The sequence below is a fragment of the Pseudophryne corroboree genome, chromosome 1 (assembly GCF_028390025.1).
Source record: "Pseudophryne corroboree isolate aPseCor3 chromosome 1, aPseCor3.hap2, whole genome shotgun sequence".
In the NCBI taxonomy this organism is placed as follows: Eukaryota; Metazoa; Chordata; class Amphibia; order Anura; family Myobatrachidae; genus Pseudophryne; species Pseudophryne corroboree.
This window is the reverse complement of record NC_086444.1, coordinates 24,565,011-24,591,352: the sequence shown is the minus strand read 5'-3', so window position 1 is coordinate 24,591,352 and position 26,342 is coordinate 24,565,011. Positions and strand designations below refer to the sequence as shown.

At 48.1% G+C, this 26,342-nt stretch overlaps 1 protein-coding gene across 10 annotated transcripts in view; it reads right to left on the bottom strand.

Moving 5' to 3' along the window:
* Nucleotides 1-26,342, bottom strand: part of UBAP2 (ubiquitin associated protein 2) — a 186,256-nt gene that overhangs the window by 132,821 nt on the left and 27,093 nt on the right. For 9 of the 10 annotated variants that reach the window (XM_063957893.1, XM_063957859.1, XM_063957926.1 and 6 more), the window contains exons 2-3: nt 1,140-1,273; nt 628-705 (exon numbers count right to left, since the gene is read on the bottom strand). In XM_063957893.1, the coding sequence (XP_063813963.1) occupies nt 628-705; nt 1,140-1,232 (171 nt within the window). In that variant the 5' untranslated portion in view covers nt 1,233-1,273. The remainder of the gene's footprint in view (nt 1-627; nt 706-1,139; nt 1,274-26,342) is intronic. The other variant, XM_063957909.1, reaches the window with a different exon arrangement.

Here is a 26,342-nt window from a genome sequence, read left to right as displayed (position 1 = left end):
TGCGGATCCAGCCAGTCTCCGGTACAGGAGAAGCACACCTCATACCCATCTATACACAACTTACAAATGATCATAAAAGTATACTTAGAGGACAGCCACAGTCTGAACAGCCCTGCTTCAATGGGCACTTTTATACTGCAGTCCACGGGCTGCAGGGGGAGGAGCTACTGTCTTACAGCTATACTAGTCTAGCTAGTGCCAGTTCCTACAGTCTCCTCCAGCAACCGATGGTTCCGTGCCTCCCTGATCTTAACGGAGAGAAATAGAACAAATCATTCTGCAAAGGTCAATAAATAAGGTTTCCCTTTCAGCAGAAGACATAATTCACTCCCTCAGCCCAAAGAGCACTAATGCAATATCGTGAACTGTTTTTTTGCCTTTACACATTTTTCAATGGAACCGGCTCTGCGTAAACAGTCTCCATTAAAAGGACATTCACGCCCACAGGAAAGCAGAGGCAGCTGAGCCGCGGCTACTGGCACTAGTTCCTGGGACACAGCATACATGGCTCCGAATCCACATGCAGCTGTCCACCCCCCACCCGTGCACAGCACCATCTGCCATGGAAGTCTGTGCGTCCTCCTCGACGAGTCCCAGGAAGCGGAATGACAGAGGCGTGCTGCTTACCTGTTTCACTTTGTCCTCGAAGTCTGCATCGTTTTTATCATAGATCATCTGTGCGAGGCGAATCTGCTCAGCCGTTGCCTAGGAAACACGAACAAACGTTACGAGTGCGGAGGCCCGGGAGTGATGGCTACAGCGCTGTACGCAAATGTCATCATCCGTTTGTGCTTTGCGAGATAGGTAAGCCTTGGCATATTGGGAAACGTTTTTAATTCAACCCAATTTATGGCCAGGCATAAGAAGGGCAACCAGAATCCATGGCAAACTAATGCCCGTATTTATCAATGAGCCATAAATTTCACTGCGAGTGATAAATTGCACCAGCCAATCACCTCCTAACTGCCATTTTTCAAACCCAGCCTATGACCCGGAAGTTAGGAGCTGATTGGCTGGTGCAATTTATCACTCAGTGAAATGTATCACTCATTGATAAATAAGGGCATAAGGATATTATATTGTGATGGGACAACTTGACTAGCTAGGAAGGAGGGTGATAAGATGCCTCCAGTACCTACCTGTACCTGTTTCTGTGGCTGTGTCTGTGGAGTTGGAATCTGTGTTTTTTCCCGAGTGCCCCGGGTGCGTTCATTTCCCACCGAAGTCATCATATACAGTATATACAAAACAATGTATGTACAAAATAGAAAATCTGTAAGAGAGAGCGAGATAGTAATGGTAAAATAACAGACACTTATTATACTACCATTTACCAACAGTCAGAGCATATTCCCTGGCCCTTTCCACCTGTATAAACCCGTCCCCAATTCAGCACAACAGACAGCAAACCTCCGAGGCCGGTGCCCCACTGGCGCTAACAAAACGCCAATAATGGCACATGTGACAGCGCTGGCACCTAATGCCAATACAGAACGCACAATGCTTCACTTTGTGACAACTTGTACTGGCTGCCAGTGTATAAAGTTGGCAGTATCCATTCCAATCTGCCACGTATGGAAGTGGGCATGTCCACCACGGACCCCACTAGGCCCCAACCTGTTATACGCTTCAGCTAGCATACTAACAACTATTGATCCTTTGCTTCAGGTTCCCTTGAAGCAATCTGTGTCTAATACTCACTATAGAAGTACACCGGGCAGATCAGCCTGATGAAGGTATAGTGAGTATACAGGGGCGATAGCCAGCAAACGGCTTCAAATGCCCCTGCAACGGTCAGGTCTGGGGGTCTGACATTCTGCGTCCTGTTTAAAAACTGAGCTGCCCGACCTCCAGATCCTCGTGAAGAGAACACACACACACAGATATTCTTAGCTACACAATACGTGTTCATATTACTTTCTTTTTTAAAATTACCACGTCATTTGATCATTTCCAGATAAATAATGCAACATCTTCTAAATATAAAATAAAAAAAAATACCAAAAAAAAAAGCAAAACTAATTTACCGCTTACATGTAGTCTTTTAATAAGAATTTACTTACCGATAATTCTATTTCTCGTAGTCCGTAGTGGATGCTGGGGACTCCGTCAGGACCAAGGGGAATAGCGGGCTCCGCAGGAGACAGGGCACATCTAAAAAGCTTTTTAGGTCACATGGTGTGTACTGGCTCCTCCCCCTATGACCCTCCTCCAAGCCTCAGTTAGGTACTGTGCCCGGACGAGCGTACACAATAAGGAAGGATCTTGAATCCCGGGTAAGACTCATACCAGCCACACCAATCACACCGTACAACTTGTGATCTGAACCCAGTTAACAGTATGATAACAAAACGAAGTAGCCTCCGAAAAGATGGCTCACAACAATAGTAATAACCCGATTTTTGTAACAATAACTATGTACAAGCATTGCAGACAATCCGCACTTGGGATGGGCGCCCAGCATCCACTACGGACTACGAGAAATAGAATTATCGGTAAGTAAATTCTTATTTTCTCTAACGTCCTAGTGGATGCTGGGGACTCCGTCAGGACCATGGGGATTATACCAAAGCTCCCAAACGGGCGGGAGAGTGCGGATGACTCTGCAGCACCGAATGAGAGAACTCCAGGTCCTCCTTAGCCAGAGTATCAAAATTTGTAAAATTTTACAAACGTGTTCTCCCCTGACCACGTAGCTGCTCGGCAAAGTTGTAATGCCGAGACTCCTCGGGCAGCCGCCCAGGATGAGCCCACCTTCCTTGTGGAATGGGCATCTACATATTTCGTCTGTGGCAGGCCTGCCACAGAATGTGCAAGCTGAATTGTACTACAAATCCAGCGTGCAATAGACTGCTTAGAAGCATGAGCACCCAGCTTGTTGGGTGTATACAGTATAAACAGCAAGTCAGACTTTCTGACTCCAGCCGTCCTAACTATATATATATATATATATTTTTAGGGCCCTGACCACGTCTAGTAACTTGGAGTCCTCCAAGTCCCTAGTAGCCGCAGGCACCACAAGAGGTCGTTTCAGGTGAAAACGCTGACACCCCTTCATGAAGAAACTGGAGACGAGTCCCAGTTCTGTCCTGTTCAAATGGAAAATTTTAATATGGGCTTTTGTAAGACAAAGCCGCCCATTCTGACAATCGCCTGGCCGAGGCCAGGGCTAACAACATGGTCACTTCCCATGTGAGATATTTGTCAACAGCATGGTCACTTTCCATGTGAGATATTTCAAATCCACAGATTTGAGCGGTTCAAACCAATATGATTTTAAGAAATCCCAACACTATGTTGAGATCTCACGGTGCCCCTAGGGGCACAAAAAAGCTGTATATGCAATACATCCTTTACAATCTGGACTTCAGGAACTGAAGTCAATTCTTTCTGGAAGAAAATCTACAGGGCCGAAATTTAAATGTTAATGAACCCCAATTTGAGGTCCAAAACACTCCTGTTTTCAGGAAGTGTAGAAATCGACCTAGTTGAATTGCCGTTGTGGAGCCTTCCTGGCCTCACCCACGCAACATATTTTCACCACATGTGGTGATGACGTTGTGCGGTCACCTCCTTCCTGGCTTTGACCAGGGTAGGTATGACCTCTTATGGAATGCCTTTTCCCCTCAGGATCCGGCATTCAACCGCCATGCCGTCAAACGCAGCCGCGGTAAGTCTTGGAATAGACATGGTACTTGCTGAATCAAGTCCCTTCTTAGCTCCCCAGGCCCTTAGTCCTCTGTGAGCATTTCTTGAAGTTCCGGGTACCAAGTCCCTCTTGGCCAATCCGGAGCCACTAGTATAGTTCATACTCCTCTATGTCTTATAATTCTCAATACCCTGGTTATGAGAAACAGAGGAGGGAACACATACACAGACTAGTACACCCACGGTGTTACCAGAACATCCACAGCTATCGCCTGAAGGTCTCATGACCTGGCGGAATACCTGTCCCGTTTTTGTTCGGGCGGGACGCCATCATGTCCACCTTTGGTCTTTGCCAACGGTCCACAATCATGTTGAAAAACTTCCCTATGAAGTTTCCACTCTCCCGGGTGGAGGTCATGCCTGCTGAGGAAGTCTGCTTCCCAGTCGTCCACTCCCGGAAAGAACACTGCTGACAGTGCTATCACATGATTTTCCGCCTAGCGAAAAATCCTTGCAGTTTTCACTGCCCTCCTGCTTCTTGTGCCGCCCTTCTGTTTACGTGGGCGACTGCCATGATGTTATCCCACTGGATCAATACCGGCTGACCTTGAAGCAGAGGTCTAGCTAAGTTTAGAGCATTATAAATTTGCTCTAAGCTTATTTATGCGGAGAGAATTCTCCAGACTTAATCACACTTCCCTGGAAATTTTTTTTTCCTGTGTGACTGTTCCCCAGCCTCTCAGGCTGGCCTCCGTGGTCACCGGCATCCAATCCTGAATGCCGAATCTGCGGCCCTCTAGAAGATGAGCACTCTGTAATCACCACAGGAGAGACACCCTTTTCCTTGGATATAGGGTTATCCGCTGATGCATCTGAGGATGCGATCCGGACCATTTGTCCAGCAGATCCCACTGAAGAGTTCTTGCGGGAAATCTGCCGAATGGAATTGCTTCGTAATAAGCCACCATTTTTACCAGGACTCTTGTGCAATGATGCACTGACACTTTTCCTGGTTTTAGGAGGATCCCGATTAGCTCGGATAACTCCCTGGTTTTCTCCACTGGGAGAAACACGTTTTTCTGGACTGTGTCCAGAATCTTCCCTAGGAACAGTAGACGTGTCGTCGGAAAAAGCTGCGATTTTGGAATATTTAGAATCCACTCGTGCTGTCGTAGAACTACTTAAGATAGTGCTACTCCGACCTCCAACTGTTCTCTGGACCTTGCCCTTATCAGGAAAGCGTCCATGTTTCTTTTAAGAAAAATCATCATTCCGGCCATTACCTTGGTAAAGACCCGGGGCGCCGTGGACCATCCAAACGGCAGCGTCTGAACTGATAGTGACAGTTCTGTACCAGGAACCTGAAGTACCCTTGGTGAGAAGGGCAAATTTGGACCTGTAGGTAAACGTCCCTGATATCCAGTGACATCATATCGTCCCCTTCTTCCTGGTTCGCTATCACTGCTCCGAGTGACTCCATCTTGATTTGAACGCTTGTATGTAAGTGTTCAAATATTTCAGATCTCACCGAGCCGGTTGGCTTCAGTACCACAATATAGTGTGGAATACTACCCCCTTCCTTGTTGTAAGAAGGGTACTTTGATTATCACCTGCTGGGAATACAGCCTGTGAATTGTGTGAGGGGGAGACGTCTCGAATTTCCAATGTACACCTGGGATATTACATGTAGGATCCCGGAGTTCCCTTGCGAGTGTTGCTGAAACTCTTGAGATGACCCCCTACCGCACCTGAGTCCGCTTGTACGGCCCCAGCGTTATGCTGCGGACTTGGCAGAAGCCGTGAGGAGCTTCTGTTCCTGGGAATGATCTGCTTGCTGCAGTCTTCTTCCCTTTCCTCTCCCCCTGGGCAGATATGACTGGCCTTCGCCCGCCTGCCCGTATGGGGACGAAAGGACTGAGACTGAAAAGACTGTGTCCTTTTCTGCCAATATGTGACTCGGGGTAACAAAAGGTGGATTTTTCAGCTGTTGCCATGGCCACCAGGTCCAATGGACCGCCCCTTTATACGGCAATACTTCCATATGCCGTCTGGAATCTGCCTCACCTGACCACTGTCGTGTCTTCGTCTGGCAGATATGTACATCACATTTACTCTTTGATGCCAGAATGCAAATATGCCTCTGCGCATCACACATATATAGAAATGCATCCCTAAAATGCTCTATAGACAATAAAATCCTGTCCCTGTCAAGGGTATCAAAATTTTCAGTCAGGAAATCCGACCAAGCCCCCTCAGCGCTGCACATCCAGGCTGAGGCGATTGCTGGTCGTAGTATAACACCAGTATGTGTGTATATACTGTTATGATATTTTTCAGCTTCCTATCAGCTGGCTCCTTGAGGGCGGCCGTATCTGGAAACGGTAACGCCATGTTTTTTATATGCGTGTGAGCGCCTTGTCCACCCTAAGGTGTGTTTTCCAACTCGCCCTTACTACTGGCGGGAAAAAAGGGTATACCTCCCATAACTTTCTGTCGGAGGAACCCCACGTATCATCACACACTTCATTTAATTTATCTGATTCAGGCAAAACTACAGGTAGTTTATTCCCACCCTACAAAATACCCTTATTTGTGGTACTTGTGGTATCAGAAATACGTAACACCTCCTTCATTGCCCTTAACATGTAACTTGTGGCCCTAAAGGAAAAATACGTTTGTTTCTTCACCGTCGACACTGGGGTCAGTGTCCGTGTCAGTGTCTGTCGACCGACTGAGGTAAATGGGCGTTTTTACAAGCCCCTGACGGTGTCTGAGACGCCTGGACCGATACTAATTTGTCCGCCGGCTGTCTCATGTCGTCAACCGGCTTGCAGCGTGTTGACATTATCACGTAATTCCATAAGTAAGCCATCCATTCTGGTGTCGACTCCCTAGAGAGTGACATCACCATTACAGGCAATTTTCTCCGTCTCCTCACCAACATTTTCCTCATACATGTCGACACACACGTACCGACCTACAGCACACACATACAGGGAATGCTCTGATAGAGGACAGGACCCACTAGCCCTTTGGGGAGACAGAGGGAGAGTTTGCCAGCACACACCAAAAGCGCCATAATGTATATAACAACCCCAGAAGGTGTTGTTTCTATATATGGGCTCTTAATATATAATTATATCGCCAATTTATGCCCCCCTTCTCTTTAACCCTGTTTCTGTAGTGCAGGGGAGAGTGGGAGCCTTCCTCACCAGCGGAGCTGGTCAGGAAAATGGCGCTGAGTGCTGAGGAGAATAAGCTCCGCCCCTTTCACGGCGGGCTTTTCTCCCGGTTATTAGGAAAACTGGCCTGGGTTAAATACATACATATAGCCTTAATGGCTATATGTGATGTATTTATTTGCCAAATAGGTATTTATATTGCTGCCCAGGGCGCCCCCAGCAGCGCCCTGCACCCTCCGTGACCGTGTCAGTGAGCCGTGTAGCAACAATGGCGCACAGCTGCAGTGCTGTGCGCTACCTCTCTGAAGACTGTGAAGTCTTCTGCCGCCTGTTTCCGGACCCCGTTCCGCCGTCTTTCTTCAGCGTCTGTAAGGGGGATCGGCGGCGCGGCTCCGGGACGAACCCCAGGCTGACCTGTGTTCCGACTCCCTCTGGAGCTCAGTGTCCAGTAGCCTAAAACTTCAATCCTCCTGCACGCAGGTGAGTTGCAAGTCTCTCCCCTAAGTCCCTCGTTGCAGTGATCCTGTCGCCAGCAGGAATCACTGATTAGAAACCTAAAAAAAAACTTTACTAAACAGCTCCTTAAGAGAGCCATCCAGTTTGCACCCTTCTCGGACGGGCACAAAAACCTAACTGAGGCTTGGAGGAGGGTCATAGGGGGAGGAGCCAGTACACACCATGTGACCTAAAAAGCTTTTTAGATGTGCCCTGTCTCCTGCGGAGCCCGCTATTCCCCTTGGTCCTGACGGAGTCCCCAGCATCCACTAGGACGTTAGAGAAAACAAAATACCCCCTTCCACAAAAAAACAAACAAAACAATGTAACCAACAGCTCCACCCACTGCGTACTGACAGCGGTACAGTCTACTAAAGCACAGGACACAACCTATTAAACTGGAAGCTAACAAGCTATGGTACTCCGTGCTCTATTGTGTCTAGGAAGGGACCAGCTATGGTATTCCGTGCTCTATTGTGTCTAGGAAGGGACCAGCTACGGTACTCCGTGGTCACGTCTAGGAAAGGCCCAGCTATGGTACTCCAAGCTTCATCATGTCTAGGAAAAGCCCAGCTATGGTACTCTGTTTATTATGCCTAGAAATGGACCAGCTACGGTACGCCATGCTCTATCATGTCTAGGAAGGGACCAGCTATGGTACTCCGTGCTCTATCCTGTCTAGGAAGGGACCATCTACGGTACTCCGTGCTCTATCCTGTCTAGGAAGGGACCAGCTACGGTACTCCGTGGTCACATCTAGGAAGGCACTAGCTATGGTACTCCGCGCTCTATCATGTCTAGGAAGGCACCAGCTATGGTACTCCAAGCTTCATCATGTCTAGGAAAGGCCCAGCTATGGTACTCCATGCTCTATCATGTCTAGGAGGGGACCAGCTATGGTACTCTGTGCTATATCATGTCTAGGAGGGGACCAGCTATGGTACTCCATGCTCTATTGTGTCCAGGAAGGGACCAGCTACGGTACTCCGCGCTCTATTGTGTCTAGGAAGGGACCAGCTACGGTACTCCGTGGTCACGTCTAGGAAGGCAACAGCTATGGTACTCCAAGCTTCATCATGTTTAGGAAAGGCCCAGCTATGGTACTCCAAGCTTCATCATGTCTAGGAAAGACCCAGCTATGGTACTCCAAGCTTCATCATGTCTAGAAAAAGCCCAGCTGTGGTACTCTGTTTATTATGCCTAGAAATGGACCAGCTACGGTACGCCATGCTCTATCATGTCTAGGAAGGGACCAGCTATGGTACTCCGTGCTCTATCCTGTCTAGGAAGGGACCAGCTACGGTACTCCGTGGTCACGTCTAGGAAGGCACTAGCTATGGCACTCCGCACTCTATCATGTCTAGGAAGGCACCAGCTATGGTACTCCAAGCTTCATCATGTCTAGGAAAGGCCCAGCTATGGTACTCCATGCTCTATTTTGTCTAGGAAGGGACCAGCTATGGTACTCCGTGCTCTATCATGTCTAGGAGGGGACCAGCTATGGTACTCTGTGCTATATCATGTCTAGGAGGGGACCAGCTATGGTACTCCATGCTCTATAACTTCTAGGAAGGGACCAGCTATGGTACTCTGTGGTCACGTCTAGGAAGGCACCAGCTATGGTACTCCGTGCTCTATCACGTCTAGGAAGGCACCAGCTATGGTAATCCAAGCTCTATCATGTCTAAGAAGGGATCAGCTATGGTACTCCGTGCTCTATCATGTCTAGGAAGGGACAGCTATGGTACTCCGTGCTCTATCATGTCTAGGAAGGGACCAGCTACGGTATTCCGTGGTCACGTCTAGGAAGGCACCAGCTATGGTACAGCAAGCTTCATCATGTCTAGGAAAGGCCCAGCTATGGTACTCCGTGCTCTATTGTGTCTAGGAAGGGACCAGCTACAGTACTCCGTGCTTTATCCAGTCTAGGAAGGGACCAGCTACGGTACTCCGTGGTCACGTCTAGGAAGGCAACAGCTATGGTACTCCTTGCTCTATCATGTCTAGGAAGGCACTAGCTATGGTACTCCAAGCTTCATCATGTCTAGGAAAGGCCCAGCTATGGTACTCCATGCTCTATCCTGTCTAGGAAGGGACCAGCTACAGTACTCCGTGGTCACGTCTAGGAAGGGACCAGCTACGGTACTCCAAGCTTCATCATGTCTAGGAAAGGCCCAGCTGTGGTACTCCGTGCTCTATTTTGTCTAGGAAGGGACCAGCTATGGTACTCCGTGCTCTATTTTGTCTAGGAAGGGACCAGCTATGGTACTCCATGCTCTATTTTGTCTAGGAAGGGACCAGCTATGGTACTCCGTGCTCTATCATGTCTAGGAGGGGACCAGCTATGGTACTCTGTGCTATATCATGTCTAGGAGGGGACCAGCTATGGTACTCCATGCTCTATAACTTCTAGGAAGGGACCAGCTATGGTACTCTGTGGTCACGTCTAGGAAGGCACCAGCTATGGTAATCCAAGCTCTATCATGTCTAAGAAGGGATCAGCTATGGTACTCCGTGCTCTATCATGTCTAGGAAGGGACAGCTATGGTACTCCGTGCTCTATCCTGTCTAGGAAGGGACCAGCTACGGTACTCCGTGGTCACGTCTAGGAAGGCACTAGCTATGGCACTCCGCACTCTATCATGTCTAGGAAGGCACCAGCTATGGTACTCCAAGCTTCATCATGTCTAGGAAAGGCCCAGCTATGGTACTCCATGCTCTATTTTGTCTAGGAAGGGACCAGCTATGGTACTCCGTGCTCTATCATGTCTAGGAGGGGACCAGCTATGGTACTCTGTGCTATATCATGTCTAGGAGGGGACCAGCTATGGTACTCTGTGCTATATCATGTCTAGGAGGGGACCAGCTATGGTACTCCATGCTCTATAACTTCTAGGAAGGGACCAGCTATGGTACTCTGTGGTCACGTCTAGGAAGGCACCAGCTATGGTACTCCGTGCTCTATCACGTCTAGGAAGGCACCAGCTATGGTAATCCAAGCTCTATCATGTCTAAGAAGGGATCAGCTATGGTACTCCGTGCTCTATCATGTCTAGGAAGGGACCAGCTACGGTATTCCGTGGTCACGTCTAGGAAGGCACCAGCTATGGTACAGCAAGCTTCATCATGTCTAGGAAAGGCCCAGCTATGGTACTCCGTGCTCTATTGTGTCTAGGAAGGGACCAGCTACAGTACTCCGTGCTTTATCCAGTCTAGGAAGGGACCAGCTACGGTACTCCGTGGTCACGTCTAGGAAGGCAACAGCTATGGTACTCCTTGCTCTATCATGTCTAGGAAGGCACCAGCTATGGTACTCCAAGCTTCATCATGTCTAGGAAAGGCCCAGCTATGGTACTCCATGCTCTATCCTGTCTAGGAAGGGACCAGCTACAGTACTCCGTGGTCACGTCTAGGAAGGGACCAGCTACGGTACTCCAAGCTTCATCATGTCTAGGAAAGGCCCAGCTGTGGTACTCCGTGCTCTATTTTGTCTAGGAAGGGACCATCTATGGTACTCCGTGCTCTATTTTGTCTAGGAAGGGACCAGCTATGGTACTCCATGCTCTATTTTGTCTAGGAAGGGACCAGCTATGGTACTCCATGCTCTATTTTGTCTAGGAAGGGACCAGCTATGGTACTCCGTGCTCTATCACGTCTAGGAAGACACCAGCTATGGTAATCCAAGCTCTATCATGTCTAAGGGATCAGCTATGGTACTCCGTGCTCTATCATGTCTAGGAGGGACAGCTATGGTACTCCGTGCTCTATCATGTCTAGGAAGGGACCAGCTACGGTACTCCGTGGTCATGTCTAGGAAGGCAACAGCTATGGTACTCCACGCTTTATTATGTCTAGGAAGGCACCAGCTATGGTACTCCAAGCTTCATCATGTCTAGGAAAGGCTCAGCTATGGTACTCCGTGCTCTATTGTGTCTAGGAAGGGACCAGCTATGGTACTCTGTGGTCACGGCTAGGAAGGCAACAGCTATGGTACTCCGCGCTCTATCATGTCTAGGAAGGCACCAGCTATGGTACTCCAAGATTCATCATGTCTAGGAAAGGCCCAGCTACGGTACTCCGTGCTCTATTGTGTCTAGGAAGGGACCAGCTATGGTACACCATGCTCCATCATGTCTAGGGAGGGGCCCTATGGCACTCAGCTTTCTAGCATGCCTAGGAAGGTACCAGCTATGGTACTCTGTAGTCACATCTAGGAAGGCACCAGCTATGGTACTTCGTGCTCTATCACGTCTAGGAAGGGACTAACTATGGTACGTCAAGCTTAAACCCTCCCCTCCCCCCCCCCCCCCCACAAATCATTTGTAAAAGCATCTTCGAGGAAGTGGTCTATTATATACTGGAGAGTGGCACACACCAGCAAAGAACAGAATAGAATAGAAGCACAAAGAGCCATAATCTACTGAAACATAAGTGTGATATAAACAATTTGGAAACTACGACGTAGACTTAAAGCCTTGCTTGTCACCTACATAACTGCAGAGGTGGCCTCACTTCTCGTGGGAATTCACTAGGAGATAATGACCTGACAACATCACGGACGCTTGCCGCTAAAGACACAGCTCTAAAATAGCTTCACTGCTGTAAAAACCGAAACAATGTTCGATACGTTTGTGCCGATTAAACCAAAATGTTCTCCTGGTTTCCGGCACGAGTAAACTTTTCACCAAGTACATGGCAGCGCTCACCGACTGAAGGAAATATTTAGGAGAAAGTGGTTTTGTTATTTAGAACAAAACATCCATTTATTAACTAAGTAAAAATCAAACACGTACTGGTGCTCAGTGATTGAGGCACTCTCTCGAATTGGGGCATCTTGATCGTTTACAGGGAAAGGTTCCTTTATGAGATCACCCCCTGTGTGCCCCCTCATTTGATTCTTTGTAGGAATCCTGGGGATGGTATGAGCACAGGGATCGGCTGGATCCGTGTTGACTGCTCAGCCATAGCCTTATCAGTTACAGCGGCAGGGGTCAGTAGCAGTGCACGGCCAGAGATTCCATACATTGCACAAGGGATAGTGAGCAATGCACAACACCCACTGTGAAATAGAAGGAAATAGGAAGGGCCCTTATAGCAAACTAACCCACCCAATATAAGGATAGGCATTTACGGTGGTATGCAGAGGATTTAGCTCTATAGCTTCCAGCACAGGGATACACAACTATATATTTTCCCTCCCATGCACAGGAATATACCAAATCATCTACTCCCAGGATATCACTGTCTCCAGCATTCCTGGAACCCGGCTTATGCAAGTGACGTATGTCCTAATTATAGCCAGCCCAGTGGCTTCCCCCCACAACAGCCATTTTCAGAAGACAACACAGGTGCATCTCATAATAGAACATATCCAATGCGCGCACAAACACACAATACAGCACGGTCAGCCATGTACTGCAGCCGTCCATAGAGTAAACACTAGGTAAGCGGGGGTCGGACAGCTGCCCTGCATCGTGTGACTAGTAGGAGAGCCACGGGCAGCTCAGTCTTCATCTAGACGTCAACTGATTCAAGCATTGCATCTGTATTACAGAATGCAGACTCAATCACACACAGGGCACATGTGACAGCCTACGGGTAAAATGATTTCTGGTATGACCGAATCAGCCACACACACTCCAAATCAGACAAAGTCCCTATTAGGCATAACATTTATTTGAAAGTGGCCGCCAGAGACTTAAGAAAATGAAACAAGCTTTTCAACTGGACAAAAGAGTAACGTCACAAACATCCAGCTTTGTGTATCAGTATCTGACATCGGCCGCATTAGGACATTTATTAGTTATTTATATAACGCATACATATTCCGCGGCGCTGTACAGACAATGTTTGGCCATTCACATCAGTCCTTGCCCCCACTAAAGCTTACAATCTATATTCCCTATCACATGTACACGAGCACACATTCACACTAGGGTTAATTTTGTTGGGAGCCAATTAACCTACCAGTATATTTTTGGATTGTGGGAGGAAACCGGAGTACCCGGAGGAAACCCACCCAAGTACGGGGAGAAAATACAAACTCCACACAGTTAGGGCCATGGTGGGAATCAAACCCATGACTTCAGTGCTGTGAGGAAGTCATGCTAACCACTACACCATCCGTGCTGCTTTGTGTATCAGTATCGGATATCTGCAACATCAGGAGGACATTAGACGCACACAAAATCCGATATTGGCCTGTAGGTCTCATCAAGTCCAGGGAAACATGAGCAGAAGTCAGATAAGACTCATTTTTGGCAAAATAGCAACAAAAAAAAGATACCTTACGCTAGAAGTGGGGCCGTTTGGCATGAAGGAGCACACGTAACACGACACATTCTTTGTTATATGTGCAGTCATGAAAACGCACATGCAACATAGCAGATTCTATCCTCTACAGATCCTCAAATATCAGACTATGCTGAGTAATGTGATATAGGACACCTGTATACTGTGTGTGACCGAGTCTGTATACGGAGCAGAACAGAACTTGTATTGAAAAAAGCTGCAGGTGCTACATTGTAGCACTTCATGTACAGACTCAGAGACAGTCGCACACAGATATACAAGTTACTCAGCACAGTCTCCTTGTGCGTCCTAGTCTCATTGTGTTTCTATTAAGACGCATTCAGCAAAGAAGTAGCAATAAAGACGCCCAACGTTAGAAGATTCTCACAAGACCTGGCGTGCCAGGAAGGGCTGGTTGGCGCGACTTCAGTAAAGAAGTACGAGGACACAGCTGTATATATCGCTGTCCACTCCTCCTGTGACGACCCCAAAACGTAAAACCTTTTATACTTTGTCAAAGGGAATAAAACACATGGGAGCAGCTTAAAGTGAAATGTTTTGCTAGCCAATACTTTATATGTGAAGGGATTACATGTATTTACAAGACTACAAGCAGTCATTTGTACATCGTTACCAAGCAGTGATAACACACTTTGCATACAGCCGCAATGTAAACACGGTGACGTATTTCAGGTGTACAGAAGAGATATAAAACCAACCGTTCATCTGACAGAGGAAATATTACTCTGCCAAACACTGAGCGGATTTGCATATGAGGACTGATTTCATGCAGCTGAATTCAGATAGGACTAAAAGTATTTATCCCTAGCCGGCCGGAAAGAGACCTAACCAACCAAACGGCAGACAAGCATGGCAAAGTCTCCAGGATCCGGCTACGTGGAGCTTGGGCCACACAACTGGACCAGACCAAGCACAATCAGCACGGCCGGACAATAGGCCTAATTCAGACCTGATCGCAACAGTAAATTAGATAGCTAATGGGCAAAACCATGTGCACTGCAGGTGGGGCAGATGTAACATGTGCAGAGAGAGTTAGATTTGGGTGGGGTGTGTTCAAACTGAAATCTAAATTGCAGTGTAAAAATAAAGCAGCCAGTATTTACCCTGCACAGAAACAAAATAACCCACCCAAATGTAACTCTCTCTGCACATGTTACATCTGCCCCCCCCCCCCCCCCCCCTGCAGTGCACATGGTTTTGCCCATTGGCTAACAAATTTTTCTGCTGGGATCAGGTCTGAATTAGGCCCAATAACCACACGCAGTGCCTGATGCAAAGTTACCGTGCAGTTTAACCGACATCTACTCGTTTTCATTTGGACGCTGCTGCGGTTTTGTGGTCCGTACAAGCCCATGCACGCTGCGATTGGTGACCAATTGCGAAACCCCTGTGGTACCATATACACAATAATAATAATAATTTGATCCAAAGTTACCTAAAATGGCGCAGTGCTGCAATGGTTGCACACACATGGGGGTCAATTCTATTCGGCAACTAAAGAATAGCGCCGGGAATTAGCTCCCGACGCTATTCAATTCAGCTAAAGTTAAGTCGGCGATGTCCCGTTCTCGCCGACTTAACAGGTAGTTTTGTCGGGAGAACGGGCATTCTCCGACTTAACTACCCGGCGCGAGGCTGATTCCCGACAGAATCAGCCTCGCGCCGGCCGCGAGGCAGCACTTTTGTCGGGTTTATTCTCTCATCCCCCGGGGATGAGAGAAGAATTCCCGACAATTGCGGGCAACTAGTAGCAGAATTGAATAGCGTCGGGAGCTAATTCCCGGCGCTATTCTTTAGTTGCCGAATAGAATTGACCCCATAGTATTAAAGGGAACAGGACCCACAGCAGACATACACATAGTATTGGCAATGGTTCAATCGTAACGCAGAGTTTACGGTAGAGCATAGGTGTCGTTATACAGGACAAAGTAAAAATAGCGCAACAAAGGAAAGACAAAGGAAGCTGGCAAAAACTCAATGCAGTCCTGTTCTACAAGATGGAAAACAACGGCAGGACGACCTGTACTAACCACAGGAGTTCAAACGCTCAGCCGAACCTGGAAGTGGGAGTCTCACCCCGCACAGGAAGCGTTACTTTCACTACTCAAAAGGGACCTGATCTTTATCCTAAAGAACAAACCTCCCTGTCCAGCCGCGTCAGCCTGTGCCCTGCACAGTGGGGCCTCATTCACTAATTTCCTCTGCAAAGTAAAACATACATATATAAGCAACGTGCAATGTTACTGGGGTAAGAATACACTTCACTGGGGAATCGTGGAGCTCCTCAAATAGGCAAGAAGTGATCGCTCCTCGTATGGCCGAAATATGAGCACGTTTCACAAGTGACTGTACACATATGTTTAAACGGAAAAAGGCCTTCTCGCTGCTGCTCAGATCCAATTTCTCCTCTAAAAGGAGCAGCTGCCTCCCCACCCAGCCTGACCTCAATCTCAGACGGCTACCCCCCCCACCCCCACCCCCTTCCACAGTCACTGCCTGGCAGAACCCTGTATAACTCGCACACAGGCGAGCATGCTACGGCACAATCAAGTGCATATTAGTAATTGCAGATTGATGCACTACAACTGACATATGAAACAGATTTACAGGGTCTGGAGACCCCAGGGACGTCAAATGCTCTAAATATGTAGAATTTAAGTTATAACACCCCACAAAATGCCTGTTTACCTATGCAGCCTACAGTAGCACATAAGTATAGCCTGTATATAACATCGCCTCAACGATTTTATTGCAGTCTAGAGAATCAGGGGTACAAACAAACTTCACACACGAGGGAACTCAATTGCAGACAAGGACATCAGCCCGGGTGAATCAGCGAAGCAACAGCACTTTTACAGCAGCCCGATCTTGCACACCACAGGGTTGCGAGCAGTTTTGTGCAAATTCGGGATTCAGCTTGGTGGACGAGGGGTGTGGTGCCACGGCTGGCGTTTAAACGGCGCAGCAGCAGCAATACGTACCCTTCATCCACAATTGAATTCCTCCCACAATATAGGAATGTACTGAGTGTGTAAATAATAATAGTCTAAGGGGTATATTTGCAGTTGTCAGGATTTAAAGCGTCAATACCCAGCCATGTTTTGCACTTAATAACATAGCAGCTTGAAATTGCACCGGCGGAACAACGGTCGCTTAATAAACGCACCCCTAAGAATCATACAACTCGCTTTTTGCAGGTAAGCGGCCAAAACCGGCTCACCACAAACACCCTTTGCGCGGTCAGCGAGGAGAATTAGAATCCGCCACCTGTATTATCACACTACAAATCCAATGTTTTACCAGGACACCGCAAAAACACACAAAACCTAGCACAGATAATATAACCTGTTACACAACTCAGTCCGTTACATTGTGACTTGCACCCTACACAGGCAGATCTGCTCCCTGCCCACCTAACTAACTTGAATAGCGTTATTACATAGGGCCCCACTAATGTGTTCGACTTACAGGGTCATCTGCCAAAAGCATTTTCCACAAGTCTAGATGAAATGATCACAGTTACTTATAGTTAGCGCCAGGTGATGACATAAGATCACTTTCTGGTGAGCAACAGCATAACCCAAGTATAAATCACAGACAGAATGTGCACATCCAATACACGTACTACTGAAATCTACATAACAACCATATTAGTGGGACACAATTAAGGAGCCTCGGGGGCAAAGGGGCACATGCCTCATATACATGGACTCTGAATTTTTGCTGCCATCAAGTAGCATCTGACACCTGCGAGGAAAAATAATAGGGTCCCTAGTTTGTGGAGGTCCAGGATTTCAGCCAAGATTGCTCATGTTTTTAAAATAAGAATTTACTTACCGATAATTCTATTTCTCGGAGTCCGTAGTGGATGCTGGGGTTCCTGAAAGGACCATGGGGAATAGCGGCTCCGCAGGAGACAGGGCACAAAAAGTAAAGCTTTAGGATCAGGTGGTGTGCACTGGCTCCTCCCCCTATGACCCTCCTCCAAGCCTCAGTTAGGTACTGTGCCCGGACGAGCGTACACAATAAGGAAGGATTTATGAATCCCGGGTAAGACTCATACCAGCCACACCAATCACACTGTACAACCTGTGATCTGAACCCAGTTAACAGTATGATAACAGCGGAGCCTCTGAAAAGATGGCTCACAACAATAATAACCCGATTTTTGTAACTATGTACAAGTAATGCAGATAATCCGCACTTGGGATGGGCGCCCAGCATCCACTACGGACTCCGAGAAATAGAATTATCGGTAAGTAAATTCTTATTTTCTCTATCGTCCTAGTGGATGCTGGGGTTCCTGAAAGGACCATGGGGATTATACCAAAGCTCCCAAACGGGCGGGAGAGTGCGGATGACTCTGCAGCACCGAATGAGAGAACTCCAGGTCCTCCTTAGCCAGGGTATCAAATTTGTAGGATTTTACAAACGTGTTTGCCCCTGACTAAATATCCGCTCGGCAAAGTTGTAAAGCCGAGACCCCTCGGGCAGCCGCCCAAGATGAGCCCACCTTCCTTGTGGAATGGGCATTTACATATTTTGGCTGTGGCAGGCCTGCCACAGAATGTGCAAGCTGAATTGTATTACACATCCAACTAGCAAAAGTCTGCTTAAAAGCAAGAGCACCCAGTTTGTTGGGTGCATACAGGATAACAGCAAGTCAGTTTTCCTGACTCCAGCCGTCCTGGAACCTATATTTTCAGGGCCCTGACCACATCTAGCAACTTGGAGTCCTCCAAGTCCCTAGTAGGCGCAAGACACCACAATAAGCTGGTTCAGGTGAAACACTGACACCACCTTAGGGAGAGAACTGGGGACGAGTCCGCAGCTCTGCCCTGTCCGAATGGACAAACAGATATGGGCTTTTTTGAGAAAAAAACCACCAATTTGACACTCGCCTGGTCCAGGCCAGGTCCAAGAGCATGTTCACTTTTCATGTGAGATGCTTCAAATCCACAGATTTGACTGGTTTTAAACCAATGTGTTTTGAGGAATCCCAGAACTACGTTGAGATCCCACAGTGCCACTGGAGGCACAAAAGGGGGTTGTATATGCAATACTCCCTTGACAAACTTCTGGACTTCAGGAACTGAAGCCAATTCTTTCTGGAAGAAAACTCGACAGGGCCGAAATTTGAACCTTAATGGACCCCAATTTGAGGCCCATAGACACTCCTGTTTGCAAGAAATGCAGGAATCGACCGAGTTGAAATTTCTTCGTGGGGCCTTCCTGGCCTCACACCACGCAACATATTTTCGCCACATGTGGTGATAATGTTGTGCGGTCACCTCCTTTCTGGCTTTGACCAGGGTAGGAATGACCTCTTCCTGAATGCCTTTTCCCTTAGGATCCGGCGTTCCACCGCCATGCCGTCAAACGCAGCTGCGGTAAGTCTTGGAACAGACATGGTACTTGCTGAAACAAGTCCCTTCTTAGCGGCAGAGGCCATAAGTCCTCTGTGAGCATCTCTTGAAGTTCCGGGTACCAAGTCCTTCTTGGCCAATCCGGAGCCATGAGTATAGTTCTTACTCCTCTACGTCTTATAATTCTCAGTACCTTAGGTATGAAAAGCAGAGGATGGAACACATACACCGACTGGTACACCCACGGTGTTACCAGAACGTCCACAGCTATTGCCTGAGGGTCTCTTAACCTGGCGCAATACCTGTCCCGTTTTTTGTTCAGACGGGACGCCATCATGTCCACCTTTGGTAATTCCCAACGGTTTACAATTATGTGGAAAACTTCCCCATGAAGTTCCCACTCTGCCGGGTGGAGGTCGTGCCTACTGAGGAAGTCTGCTTCCCAGTTTCCATTCCCGGAATGAAACACTGCTGACAGTGCTATCACATGATTTTCCGCCCAGCGAAAAGTCCTTGCAGTTTTTGCCACTGCCCTCCTGCTTCTTGTGCCGCCCTGTCTATTTACGTGGGCGACTGCCGTGATGTTTTATCCCACTGGATCAATACCGGCTGACCTTGAAGCAGAGGTCTTGCTAAGCTTAGAGCATTATAAATTTACCCTTAGCTATATTTATGTGGAGAAAAATCTCCAGACTTGATCACACTCCCTGGAAATTTTTTCCTTGTGTGACTGCTCCCCAGCCTCTCGGGCTGGCCTCCGTGGTCACCAACATCCAAAACTGAATGCCGAATCTGCGGCCCTCTAGAAGATGAGCACTCTGTAACCACCACAGGAGAGACACCCTTGTCCTTGGATATAGGGTTATCCGCTGATGCATCTGAAGATGCGATCCGGACCATTTGTCCAGCAGATCCCACTGAAAAGTTCTTGCATGAAATCTGCCGACTGGAATTGCTTCGAAGGAAGTCACCATTTTTTTACCATGGCCCTTGTGCAATGATGCACTGATTTTAGGAGGTTCCTGACTAGCTCGGATAACTCCCTGGCTTTCTCTTCCGGGAGAAACACCTTTATCTGGACTGTGTCCAGAATCATCCCTAAGCACAGGAGACATGTTGTCGGGATCAGGTGCGATTTTGGAATATTTAGAATCCACCCCTGCTGTTGTAACAGTATCCGAGATAGTGCTACTCCGACCTCCAACTGTTCCCTGGACTTTGCCCTTATCAGGAGATCGTCCAAGTAAGGGATAATTAAGACGCCTTTTCTTCGAAGAAGAACCATCATTTCGGCCATTACCTTGGTAAAGACCCGGGGTGCCGTAGACAATCCAAACGGCAGCGTCTGAAACTGATAGTGACAGTTCTGTACCACGAACCTGAGGTACCCTTAGTGAGAAGGGCAAATTTGGGACATGGAGGTAAGCACTCCTTGATGTCTTGGGACACCAGATAGTCCCCTTCTTCCCGGTTCGTTATCACTGCTCTGAGTGACTCCATCTTGATTTGAACCTTTGTAAGTGTTCAAATTTTTTTAGATTTAGAATAGGTCTCACCTAGCCTTCTGGCTTCAGTACCACAATATAGTGTGGAATAATACCCCCTTTTCTTGTTGTAGGAGGGGTAATTTAATTATCACCTGCTGGGAATACAGCTCGTGAATTTTTTCCCATACTGCCTCCTTGTCGGAGGGAGACCTTGGTAAAGCAGACTTCAGGAGCCTGCGCAGGGGAAACGTCTCGACATTCCAAACTGTACCCCTGGGATACTACTTGTAGGATCCAGGGGTCCTGTACGGTCTCAGCGTCATGCTGAGAGCTTGTCAGAAGCGGTGGAACGCTTCTGTTCCTGGGAATGGGCTGCCTGCTGCAGTCTTCTTCCCTTTCCTCTATCCCTGGGCAGATATGACTCTTATAGGGACGAAAGGACTGAAGCTGAAAAGACGGTGTCTTTTTCTGCAGAGATGTGACTTAGGGTAAAAACGGTGGATTTTCCAGCAGTTGCCGTGGCCACCAGGTCCGATGGACCGACCCCAAATAACTCCTCTTCCTTTATACGGCAATACACCTTTGTGCCGTTTGGAATCTGCATCACCTGACCACTGTCGTGTCCATAAACATCTTCTGGCAGATATGGACATCGCACTTACTCTTGATGCCAGAGTGCAAATATCCCTCTGTGCATCTCGCATATATAGAAATACATCCTTTAAATGCTCTATAGTCAATAAAATACTGTCCCTGTCAAGGGTATCAATATTTTTAGTCAGGGAATCCGACCAAGCCACCCCAGCTCTGCACATCCAGGCTGAGGCGATCGCTGGTCGCAGTATAACACCAGTATGTGTGTATATACTTTTTATGATATTTTTCCAGCCTCCTGTCAGCTGGCTCCTTGAGGACGGCCCTATCTATAGACGGTACCGCCACTTGTTCTGATAAGCGTGTGAGCGCCTTATCCACCCTAAGGGGTGTTTCCCAACGCGCCCTAACTTCTGGCGGGAAAGGGTATACCGCCCATATTTTCTATCGGGGGGAACCCACGCATCATCACACACTTCATTTTATTTATCTGATTCAGGAAAAACTACGGTAGTTTTTTCACATCCCACATAATACCCTCTTTTGTGGTACTTGTAGTATCAGAAATATGTAACACCTCCTTCATTGCCCTTAACGTGTGGCCCTAATAAGGAATACGTTTGTTTATTCACCGTCGACACTGGATTCAGTGTCCCTGTCTGTGTCTGTGTCGACCGACTAAAGTAAACGGGCGTTTTAAAACCCCTGACGGTGTTTTTGAGACGTCTGGACCGGTACTAATTGTTTGTCGGCCGTCTCATGTCGTCAACCGACCTTGGCGCGTGTTGACATTATCACGTAATTCCCTAAATAAGCCATCCATTCCGGTGTCGACTCCCTAGAGAGTGACATCACCATTACAGGCAATTGCTCCGCCTCCTCACCAACATCGTCCTCATACATGTCGACACACACGTACCGACACACAGCACACACACAGGGAATGCTCTGATAGAGGACAGGACCTACTAGCCCTTTGGAGAGACAGAGGGAGAGTTTGCCAGCACACACCAAAAACGCTATAATTATATAGGGACAACCTTATATAAGTGTTTTCCCTTATAGCATCTTTTTTATATATTTCTAACGCCAAATTAGTGCCCCCCCTCTCTGTTTTAACCCTGTTTCTGTAGTGCAGTGCAGGGGAGAGCCTGGGAGCCTTCCCTCCAGCCTTTCTGTGAGGGAAAATGGCGCTGTGTGCTGAGGAGATAGGCCCCGCCCCTTTTTCGGCGGCCTCGTCTCCCGCTCTTAACGGATTCTGGCAGGGGTTAAATATCTCCATATAGCCCCCGGAGGCTATATGTGAGGTATTTTTAGCCAAAAAAGGTTTTCATTTGCCTCCCAGGGCGCCCCCCTCCCAGCGCCCTGCACCCTCAGTGACTGCCGTGTGAAGTGTGCTGAGAGGAAAATGGCGCACAGCTGCAGTGCTGTGCGCTACCTTAAGAAGACTGAGGAGTCTTCTGCCGCCGATTCTGGACTTCTTCTCGTTTCAGCATCTGCAAGGGGGCCGGCGGCGAGGCTCCGGTGACCATCCAGGCTGTACCTGTGATCGTCCCTCTGGAGCTAATGTCCAGTAGCCAAGAAGCCAATCCATCCTGCACGCAGGTGAGTTCACTTCTTCTCCCCTAAGTCCCTCGTTGCAGTGATCCTGTTGCCAGCAGGACTCACTGTAAAATAAAAAACCTAAGCTAAACTTTTCTAAGCAGCTCTTTAGGAGAGCCACCTAGATTGCACCCTTCTCGGCCGGGCACAAAAATCTAACTGAGGCTTGGAGGAGGGTCATAGGGGGAGGAGCCAGTGCACACCACCTGATCCTAAAGCTTTACTTTTTGTGCCCTGTCTCCTGCGGAGCCGCTATTCCCCATGGTCCTTTCAGGAACCCCAGCATCCACTAGGACGATAGAGAAAGTGGCAATGATTTACAGTGCAAAACTAAGTCTTGTATAGGATTGCTGCTTTAAAAAATAAGATTTTACTTACCGATAAATCTATTTCTCGGAGTCCGTAGTGGATGCTGGGGTTCCTGAAAGGACCATGGGGAATAGCGGCTCCGCAGGAGACAGGGCACAAAAAGTAAAGCTTTTTCCGATCAGGTGGTGTGCACTGGCTCCTCCCCCTATGACCCTCCTCCAGACTCCAGTTAGGTACTGTGCCCGGACGAGCGTACACAATAAGGGAGGATTTTGAATCCCGGGTAAGACTCATACCAGCCACACCAATCACACCGTACAACTTGTGATCTAAACCCAGTTAACAGTATGATAACAGCGGAGCCTCTGAAAGATGGCTTCCTTCAACAATAACCCGAATTAGTTAACAATAACTATGTACAATTTATGCAGATAATCCGCACTTGGGATGGGCGCCCAGCATCCACTACGGACTCCGAGAAATAGATTTATCGGTAAGTAAAATCTTATTTTCTCTATCGTCCTAGTGGATGCTGGGGTTCCTGAAAGGACCATGGGGATTATACCAAAGCTCCCAAACGGGCGGGAGAGTGCGGATGACTCTGCAGCACCGAATGAGAGAACTCCAGGTCCTCCTTAGCCAGAGTATCAAATTTGTAAAATTTTACAAACGTGTTCTCCCCTGACCACGTAGCTGCTCGGCAAAGTTGTAATGCCGAGACCCCTCGGGCAGCCGCCCAAGATGAGCCCACCTTCCTTGTGGAGTGGGCCTTTACAGATTTAGGCTGTGGCAGGCCTGCCACAGAATGTGCAAGTTGGATTGTGCTACAGATCCAACGAGCAATCGTCTGCTTAGACGCCGGAGCACCCATCTTGTTGGGTGCATACAATATAAACAACGAGTCAGATTTTCTGACTCCAGCTGTCCTTGCAATATATATTTTTAATGCTCTGACAACGTCCAGTAACTTGGAGTCCTCCAAGTCACTTGTAGCCGCAGGCACTACAATAGGCTGGTTCAGATGAAATGCTGACACCACCTTAGGGAGAAAATGCGGACGAGTCCGCAGTTCTGCCCTGTCCGAATGGAAAATCAGATATGGGCTTTTGTAAGATAAAGCTGCCAATTCTGACACTCTCCTGGCAGAAGCCAGGGCTATAAGCATGGTCACTTTCCATGTGAGATATTTCAAATCCACCTTTTTTAGTGGTTCAAACCAATGAGATTTTAGGAAATCCAAAACCACATTGAGATCCCACGGTGCCACTGGAGGCACCACAGGAGGCTGTATATGCAGCACTCCCTTAACAAAGGTCTGGACTTCAGGGACTGAAGCCAATTCTTTTTGAAAGAAAATCGACAGGGCCGAAATTTGAACCTTAATAGATCCCAATTTGAGACCCATTGACAATCCTGATTGCAGGAAATGTAGGAATCGACCCAGTTGAAATTCCTCCGTCGGAGCACTCCGATCTTCGCACCACGCAACATATTTTCGCCAAATTCGGTGATAATGTTGCACGGTTACTTCCTTCCTTGCTTTAATCAAAGTAGGAATGACTTCTTCCGGCATGCCTTTTTCCTTTAGGATCCGGCGTTCAACCGCCATGCCGTCAAACGCAGCCGCGGTAAGTCTTGAAACAGACAGGGACCCTGCTGAAGCAAGTCCCTCCTTAGAGGTAGAGGCCACGGATCTTCCGTGATCATCTCTTGAAGTTCCGGGTACCAAGTCCTTCTTGGCCAATCCGGAACCACTAGTATCGTTCTTACGCCTCTTTGCCGTATAATTCTCAATACTTTTGGTATGAGAGGCAGAGGAGGAAACACATACACCGACTGGTACACCCAAGGCGTTACCAGCGCGTCCACAGCTATTGCCTGCGGATCTCTTGACCTGGCGCAATACCTGTCCAGTTTTTTGTTGAGGCGAGACGCCATCATGTCCACCATTGGTCTTTCCCAACGGGTTACCAGCATGTGGAAGACTTCTGGATGAAGTCCCCACTCTCCCGGGTGAAGATCGTGTCTGCTGAGGAAGTCTGCTTCCCAGTTGTCCACTCCCGGGATGAACACTGCTGACAGTGCTATCACATGATTCTCTGCCCAGCGAAGAATCCTTGCAGCTTCTGCCATTGCACTCCTGCTTCTTGTGCCGCCCTGTCTGTTCACATGGGCGACTGCCGTGATGTTGTCCGACTGGATCAACACCGGTTTTCCCTGAAGCAGAGGTTCTGCCTGGCTTAGAGCATTGTATATTGCTCTTAGTTCCAGAATGTTTATGTGAAGAGACGTTTCCAGGCTCGTCCATACTCCCTGGAAGTTTCTTCCTTGTGTGACTGCTCCCCAGCCTCTCAGGCTGGCGTCCGTGGTCACCAGGATCCAATCCTGTATGCCGAATCTGCGGCCCTCCAATAGATGAGCACTCTGCAACCACCACAGAAGAGACACCCTTGTCCTTGGAGACAGGGTTATCCGCAGGTGCATCTGAAGATGCGACCCTGACCATTTGTTCAACAGATCCCTTTGGAAAATTCTTGCGTGGAATCTGCCGAATGGAATTGCTTCGTAAGAAGCCACCATTTTTCCCAGGACTCTTGTGCATTGATGTACAGACACCTTTCCTGGTTTTAGGAGGTTCCTGACAAGCTCGGATAACTCCTTGGCTTTTTCCTCCGGGAGAAAAACCTTTTTCTGAACCGTGTCCAGAATCATCCCTAGGAACAGCAGACGAGTTGTCGGCATTAACTGGGATTTTGGAATATTCAGAATCCACCCGTGCTGTTTTAGCACTTCCTGAGACAGTGCTAATCCCATCTCTAGCTGTTCTCTGGACCTCGCCCTTATTAGGAGATCGTCCAAGTATGGGATAATTAATACGCCTTTTCTTCGAAGAAGAATCATCATCTCGGCCATTACCTTTGTAAAGATCCGAGGTGCCGTGGACAATCCGAACGGCAGCGTCTGAAACTGATAGTGACAGTTTTGTACAACGAACCTGAGGTACCCCTGGTGTGAGGGGTAAATTGGAACGTGGAGATACGCATCCTTGATGTCCAAGGATACCATAAAGTCCCCCTCTTCCAGGTTCGCTATCACTGCTCTGAGTGACTCCATTTTGAACTTGAACTTCTTTATGTACAGGTTCAAGGACTTCAGATTTAGAATAGGCCTTACCGAGCCATCCGGCTTCGGTACCACAAAAAGAGTGGAATAATACCCCTTCCCTTGTTGCAGAAGAGGTACCTTGACTATCACCTGCTGAGAGTACAGCTTGTGAATGGCTTCCAACACCGTCTCCCTTTCGGAGGGGGACGTTGGTAAAGCAGACTTCAGGAAACGGCGAGGTG